Genomic DNA, 8,330 nt, shown 5'->3' on the forward strand with positions numbered 1-8,330 from the left:
TTGTGGTCCCTTTAGAGTACCTGAAAACCATCTGCGACACGCTGCATTTAAAAACAAAACCCTGGAGTTCAACCACAAGAAGAAATTATTCTAAAATGTTATCAAGCTGAAGTTTGCTGCGGAAGCCGACACATATGTCCTGCTGCTACTTGGCACGGCTGAGCGGCATACGAAAGTTGCTTAAAAAACAACAAGCCTGAAACGCGTCATCTTCAATATCTATCACGGAAATGGGGAAAGGTCAATCAAAGAAGTGAAATTGCTTAATCCTTCCGATGGCGCGTTCAATAACTAAACGTGCACTGGCCACCTGCTTGGTGTGTGTCACATCTTCCTCCGGCATCTGAGGTTCGTTCGGCTGCCTGAAACACGTAATGTGCACTTGCACTCCAGGGCCCGTTTGCTCGAAGCTGGTTAACTCTAACCGCGGTTAAAAGTTAACCGCGTTTCCCTACCTAGGTACATCCGAGTACCTAGCCGCGTTCGACAAAAACTCAACGCACAATTTCTCCGTGTTTTATTATTATGCGGTAGCTCCCGCCACCTTCCGGTCGAAGCAAACAATAGCCTTTTAAGAAACGTTTTTGCTAGTTTTGTCTTTATTAAGAAAAATAAAAACAACATCGTATCACAATGTTTCTTTTTATGCATGAAAATATATATGTACTTTAAAAAAATAATAAATATCTTGATGCATCTATTGTGCCGCCAAACACAGCATAAGTTTGCAGCGTTGATTTCGGGTCTGGCAACGGTCTTTATAGATTCGTTGTTTTTGGTTGTTTTGTTCTCCGTGTTTTGCGACGCACGTTTCCCGCGCTTTAGTTATCACCTGATTTTCACTGTTTGTCTTCTCCTGCCGTTTGCCCAACCGACCCTCCGACTCGCTCGCCGACTGACTACCGGACTGACTGACAACTGATTTGCGGACGGATTGGTGAAGATAAGGGACGCAATGTCGACTGTGACGCGACGCCGACATCGAAGAGAGCGCGTGTTCGCCCAGTACGCTGTTGTGATGATGGGACGGCAGCGTGTGTTCCGTGACCGCTTGAACCCTTTGGAGGAGTTCGATGAGGACGAACTGCAGGAGCGCTTTCGATTCGGTCGCGCGGGCATTGTGTTCCTCGTCGACACACTGCGCCCGGACTTGGAGCGGCCGACGCGTCGCAGCCGCGCCCTCTCTGCAGAGCAGCAGGTCATTGTCGCCTTACAGTTCTACGCCACGGGGAACTTCCTCATCACCGCAGGGGACTACATCCGTGTGCACGTCTCCACTGCTTCGCGGACTGTGAGGCGGGTGACTCAGGCCTTGGCACGTCGTGCCCAAGACTTCATAGGGTAAGTGGTCTGGAGCATCTCTGGTGCGTCCCGATATTAGGCGCATGTGCAGGCCAGTTTTCCGAGAAAAAAAGCCTGGGCCTAGATTGCTCGATGAGCAATCACCATTATTTCAGAAACCCTTTGTATAGAAATTTCGGTGCGTGAATTGTGTTCGCTGAAACCCCCGAATTCGTTGAAGGTGGTCTTCTCAGCACACCTATTCTGCAATTTATTTACGGCGCACCACCTGCGCAATGACCCTTTCGTTTTTGTTTCCTAAGCTGTAGGCTTGCTAGCCTGAATATCTGCCAGCGCATCGATCCTCACGTATACTGGTACCTCCCTAAAGGATCATTAAAAGTGTTGCTTCAGCACTCGATATTTGTTTTTTGGTAATGAGCGTGACATGCAGACCAGTGAACTGGGCAGTAAAATTACACGAACCAACTGGAGTGTACAAAATGACTCCCTTAGTACCTATTATTGATGCAGGTGCAAATTCAACTAATCTACAAATAAAGTAGGAGTGCAGACATTTACAAACAGCCTGGTTTCTGCACTCCCAACTATGCACTTGTTGCTACTGAGCTAGTCTTGCGGCTACTGAGTACTGTCATTGTGCAGACGAGGCTTTTATTGCTCACTATTGATGACGATGAATGATAGCTGTGTTATTTTGAAGCATGTGATCATAACAACAAAACTGTCACTGTTAATGTCATAGTGCTACAGACTCACTCAAATCCATCTACAATGCAGGTGGCCAGGTGAAGCTGAGGGTCATGCCTTACAACAGGCCTTCTTTGAGATCGGTGGGTTTCCTTCGGTCGTGGGTGCTGTTGATGGCACTCACATTCGGATACAGGCACCACAAGTGCATGAGGAGGTGTACGTTAACCGCCATCTGTACCATTCAATAAATGTACAGTTAGTGGTTGACGTCTTTTACCGTATCCGCAATGTGGTTGCAAAATGGCCTGGAAGCACCCACGACTCTAGGATATTCACCGAGGGCTCGTTGTCAGGCAAGCTGGCCGATGGCGTTTACGAGGGCCTACTGCTTGGAGACAGCGGCTACACCTGCAAGCCATGGCTGATGACGCCCTTCCTGTCTCCGTCATCAGCAGCGGAGGTCGCCTACAATGCGTCACATAGCACAACGAGGAGCATCGTGGAACGGTAAAGCCAGGCTATGCGTCCTGGTTCGACGGTTCAGTGTTTCGGTACCTTGAGGCACCTAACCTTTTTTATGTGGTTGTGCCTGAGCTTTACATTTGTTGCCATTTTTATGTTCTTGCATAGTAGGCTACGGCTGCTCAGAAGCAAGGAGAGGAAGGCGTATCTCTACTATACCTTATTTATACTACGGGCTATAACCTACTGCCATAGCCTGAAATGTTTATTCTAAGGTTAGCCAGCATTGTGGGAATGAAGAACATCAATTCACAAAATTCAACCATTAGCCAGTTAACTCTGTATGTCACAATAATTGTTATATTTCATTTGCTCTTTTCTGTATAAACTCCAGAATAGAAGTTAGAACTTCTCAGAAACATATCCTTCCTGTATGACTGGGTTTATTAACCTACAGGTTTTTACTAGCTGTTTACACATTTCAAACAATAGCAGTTAATTTTTTTTTGTTACTCTATATTGCCTAAATGTAAAGCAATTCTTAGAAAAAAAAAAAACAGCTTGCAATGTGAAAAAAAAACACTGGCTTAGGCAGGTTTTGTTTTTAGACAGTTTGTGTACAGACTTATTCAAGCATATCTTATTAAATACTGCTTATCTCAAACTGCAATTTTCCTTGCAAGTTTTTGCGAAGAACATTTTCATTATATCTGTGATGGGATTGCTGCGCCATTTGCGCCAAAGTGATTACCCTGCTACGTCCTGCTACATTTAACAAAAATGTGAGAAATTTGCACCAACGTAGCACCAAAACTTATTTTCATTTTAATAATACTGAAAATATAATAGCTCGGGCTTCGCTGCCCGGCCGGACCGTCACGATATGCTTACGCAAGTTTTCAGGTTTTCAAAACTTTTGATTATAGTCTCGTATACGATACCATTCCATCACATTTCGTATGAATGACAGGCAATATCTGGAAGTTTCGCAATAATTTTTATGTTAGTCGTCAGTTCATTCTGGAGGGTTAGCTATAGTCCGTTGCAACCTAAGAACGAAGGGCGAGGGTAAGACAGGCCGGGGAGGAGGAAGCAGACGGAACGCTAGAGAAGAGAGGGGGAAACCTCCTTCTCTCTTTAGCGTTCCGCCTGCTTCCTCCTCCCCAACCCGTCTTACCCTCGCCCTTCGTTCTTAGGTTGCAACGGACTATAGTGTCGTTGAATGCGCTTTTCACCACGCACCGGTGTACTGCAAAGAAGCAAACACCACGGAGTAGGCATCGCAACTTTGTATGTCTTGCTTCTCTGCAGCGGACCCTGTGTTAAGGAGAAAGCTCTCCTCCAAAGTGAGACTCAACACAATTCCTGAACACAACTTCGGCTCGTAAATATGATGGATTACAAGATCCCGGCGGCACCTTTTCCAATTTCGAGATTTAGTAAGGGTACTTTGGTATTGCAAGAGCATTTATATATGCTCTTATGCATGTTTATTTATTTATGCCAACTCATTTGTTTAGCTATCAATTTTCTGTAGGTGCGAGTAGATTAGAACTAAATTGACAGGAGCAGTGGATGAAATCTCAGGAACAGCCTGAATGAGTTCGGCGGGTTTGTTTTTAAGTTTCGTTCACATGCCGTTTTTGCTCTGAAGTTCTACAGATAAAATGTAATTTATGTTGATAATCAAATGATAATTGCTTTGTTTTTTTATCTCATTTATAAATTGCAGTTTTATTACAACCTCTAGAACTTGAAGGAAACATCAGTTTATGTGACCAATGTTATTGTACTAATTTAGTGGCATTCAGTACCTAAAATAACCATTTAAAGGAGTTTGTGCTGTCCTTCATCACTCACCTTTTTGTTACCCTGTCATGGTGCTTCTCCACGCAACTGAACGCTATAGTTTTGTGTTTGAGGAACTCTTGCTGCGCAGTTGATGCTAACAAAGGTTTGAACGTATGTGAGAAGGCAACGTAGACTTTGCCCTTTAGTTGGACAGGCCGAAAAATTAATCTTGACGTGATGTTTGCATTGGTATCAATAAAAATGAATGTGCGCTTATGCTACAAAAGTTCTTTTTTTTGCACCATAATTGACTTTTGACTGCTCCAAGGGCTGCTCCAAAATGACTCAGACCAATCACATCACTGAAATCTTTAACAAAATCTGCATTTTCATTACTATGTTAAAATATTCCAACAAAAATATTAACTATTAGGCATAATACCATGTTTTCGATGGGCTGGAGCGATGATAGACATCGCATGCCGATCTCATTAGATGTTCTTATAAACCACTTCAAAAGGATAACAGATCTTGCTCTATTTATACACTGTGCAGGACAATAGGCCAGCTCAAGCGGAGATTTCATTGCCTCCATGCTGAGTTGAGGATGCAGCCAGAGAGATGCTGCGACATCACTGTTGCCTGCTGTGTCCTGCACAACCTGGCCAAGACATACCCCTGCAGCATGCCAAGGACTGTCCTCCCCGAAGAGGTTCCCGTCGAGCCCGTGGCAGCGGGCCGTGATGAAAGCAACGAGGCTCGGGATGCCATCGTCAGCCAGTTCTTCTGTTGAGCGTAAGTATACCAATATATTGCACATGCTGCTTTGCATGGTCTTGAGTACCAGTGCATTCTGCTTGTTTTTAATTGATCAAACATTGGAATACCAAATGTTGTTTCTGCGTTAGGTTGGAAGAGAGTGGAATTTTCGCCCACGCCGTCCCCACATATTACGCTTGACTACTGCTGCCGATTACCCCGGCGCAGCGGGAACACGAATACCATAGGCTATGGTTCAGGGAGATACGAAGATAAATTAGGCAAATGATAAAATTAGCCAGACGATCTTCCGATGAGTACATGCAAGGCAGGCTTTTAGTCTTAGCGGCAACTGAGGCGCATACGAGGCTGACGGCGGTACGGACAGAGCACACGGAGATGGATCAGCAGTCAAGATTCCTTGAGCGTCGCAACTATTCGTGCTGTGACAAGGAACTAGAGCAAAAACCCTGCAAGCAGGCGGAGCCGCCGTTAGTTCTCGATAAGCAGATGAAAAACTTGTCTTCGCATGACACGTTTCGGCGCACCGATATGTTTGACGGAGCAAATATACCACATGGTTTCAAACAGGCTCGTGATTGGACCCGGCGGCGTGTAGCATTGGGCTTTAGTCCATCGTAGGACGAGACAGAGTATAGCAGATCTGAATCTAGAAATATACAGTTGCAAGTAAAATGGATTTTATTTATCAGCAGCTGTGTTGGCTTTGTCATATATATATACATTCAAAATGAAAATTAAAAACAGCGTAATATGTCAATGTTTACTCTTCTCCTAATTGTTTTTTTAGCAATTTGATTTCCAATTCTGCACGCTGTGTTTCCAGTTGAATTAAATTTTTTTGGTCCTCTAGTAATTTTTTTGACTGCTGGTAGAACTCCTCGGCAGCAGTTGCTGCTGCAATTGTTGCCGTGGCAGCTTGCTTAACCATTTCTGTGCTCTCCTTCTCCAGCAGGAGATTAGCTCCCTCGAGCTGCTGCTGCCTTTCTGTCTCCTGCAAGAAGCGCTGTAAAGCCTCCCGGCACCAACGTCGGCTGTATGGCACATTTGTTGGAGCCCGCTGCACCGCCTCCAGCGGCCGACTCTCGTGCAGCACTGCCGCACTTGCTCCGCTCCCAGAGGGACCAGGCTGTGGATCTATTCCCCTGGAGCTGTCACTGCGACAAATTCATGTGTAAAAAGTGGTCAGGTTTTGTTCTTGTTAGCATGGGCAAAGAGAACACACTGTGCAAAGTTTGTAACCCTGATAAAGACACCGATGCTGCGCCAAAATTCATTCATACGGGTTGGTACAGAGGACAAAGTTTGTGAGCCAAGTTGGTTTATACACTGACGCACAGGCTTGAGGTCGGAGCGCAGTGTTGTTACTTCTTGCACAATTGCCCAGTACATGGTGTAGGAAAATGTGCATTTGGTTGTGAAGAGCACACAGCTGCATTCTAAAGGTTAGAATGCAGCTGTGTAGCTATGCGATTAACAGTTAATAAATTTAGTGGTCACATGTCCAGTCAAACCACAATGCACTGCACATTTATAGGACAACTTCAAACATTACAGCACATAGCTTCACTGGTATTGATTTCACTCACACAGGTTACCATCATGGGGGTAGTTAACTTCTTGACCAGAATGAAGTTAATGTTTGAGCCAATTTTCCTAAGTTGGTAAAACAAGCAACAGGATGGTTGTACTGTGTGTGATCTTTTAATTTGCATATTGAAAGCGTGCTACAGTTAGCATTAAAGAAAAGCCATTGCCACTTTGTTGCATTTAATTTCTATAAGATGGTAATAAACAGCTTTGCCACCTGATTTCTCATTGCATGCCGTGTTATTGCATGAATTTGTAGCTTCGGTGAAACTGTTTCAGCCTTGTTGAAAATAATTAGAAATGTGGTAGCGCTGGTGCCTCGTCAGATCTTAGAGTGCACTCTGGAAGACGGTTTCGTGACTTATATTTCGAACCGCCTTTGAGCTTTTGTTGTTGAAATAGAACTGAAGCCAGATTCCCGGAACTTTCTTACGACAAAAAAGTTAGTAGATTTATCTTATGACAAATTTACGAACTTTTAAGTATTCCCGAAGTACAAAGATCGTAAGTTTTGCGCAAGCTACGGATTTCGTCAGAACTTGCGCAAAACTTACAAACATTTTGCTTCGGGAATACTCAAAAGTTTGTAACTTTGTTGTAAGAAAGTTTCGGGCATCCGGCCTCTGGTCTTTATATAAAAGTACTCGGCAGTAATGCCATTCAAATGGCAACATGCCCATCTTCTTATCATCATTTGTCCTCGTCTTTTAGAACCTCGCCTGGAACGACAGTTCTGCATTACTGTGACCGGTTCCTTAAAACCATTTACTCTTCACACAATCGGGTCTAGAAACCAGTCACCTACTCTTCGGTGTCACCTATGGTGGCCTCCAACCCGCACAGGTTGGGCGAGTCCTCGCCGATCACTTCGAGGACGGCCTCGACGAGGGGCGTCAGGACGTGGGGGTTTGGCCCAGCACCTATGAATTAAGGCGTAGTAATTTCGTCTCGACTCTTACTTACTCGAGTTACGAGCAAAAACAGAGGAGGTGGGGTTCACTGTTCAACCAAGTATGTAAATGGAACTTTCATGGGAAAATTAAAATAAACAAATACTGCATGAGACATTCTTTTAAACATTCATTAACTGCTAGATAACACTGCTGAAACTGTGGACTGTGTAATCGTGCAATTTTTACTTTCTTACAGTTTGGCCTGTCGGCCTCTACCATTGTGCTCTCTTATAATCTGTTTTAATATTTTGTCCGAAGTTTTGGGTCTTCCACTGAACTGTTTTACAAGTTCCATACAGCCTGTGCAGAACTTGTACATAAACTGGAATAAATTGTTTTCTGATGCTGTAACACTGCTTATGCTGCTGTTCAAGGAAGGTGAAAAGTCGACTCCCAGCAGAGGGCAAAGGTGAACGAATATACAAATGTCCACATTCACGTTTCTAGGTTTGGTTGCTCGTGTATTATCAGTAAAGCAATGCAATATCTTTTGAACTTAAGAACACAATGAACTTACCGGTGCGCTGTTCATGCTTCTTGAATAAGCTGTAGAGTTGTCTAGTCTTTTTTAGGAGGTTTCTCCAGCACTGTTGTAGCTGGTCTGGGGTGCGCAAACAGCCCATGGCTCTGTAAATTTCATCCCATGCCTGCCTTTTTGTTTGGGTCGTGACCGTAGCACTGAACTTGCCCATAATTTGATGTTTCCTCTCCCCCACTGCCGGAATTAGTTCTAATTGTTCATCCAATGACCAATTCCTC

At 44.3% G+C, this 8,330-nt stretch overlaps 1 protein-coding gene across 1 annotated transcript; it reads left to right on the forward strand.

Moving 5' to 3' along the window:
• Positions 1 to 955: 955 nt before the first annotated feature.
• On the forward strand, positions 956 to 5,041 carry LOC120849952 (putative nuclease HARBI1). Its single transcript, XM_042291460.1, has 4 exons — positions 956 to 1,341; positions 2,083 to 2,135; positions 2,349 to 2,502; positions 4,804 to 5,041. Exons 1-4 carry the CDS (start codon positions 956 to 958, stop codon positions 5,039 to 5,041), a joined length of 831 nt encoding a protein of 276 aa, XP_042147394.1.
• Positions 5,042 to 8,330: the final 3,289 nt, after the last annotated feature.

The sequence above is a fragment of the Ixodes scapularis genome, unplaced genomic scaffold (assembly GCF_016920785.2).
Source record: "Ixodes scapularis isolate PalLabHiFi unplaced genomic scaffold, ASM1692078v2 PGA_scaffold2__306_contigs__length_199485367, whole genome shotgun sequence".
Taxonomy (NCBI): domain Eukaryota; kingdom Metazoa; phylum Arthropoda; class Arachnida; order Ixodida; family Ixodidae; genus Ixodes; species Ixodes scapularis.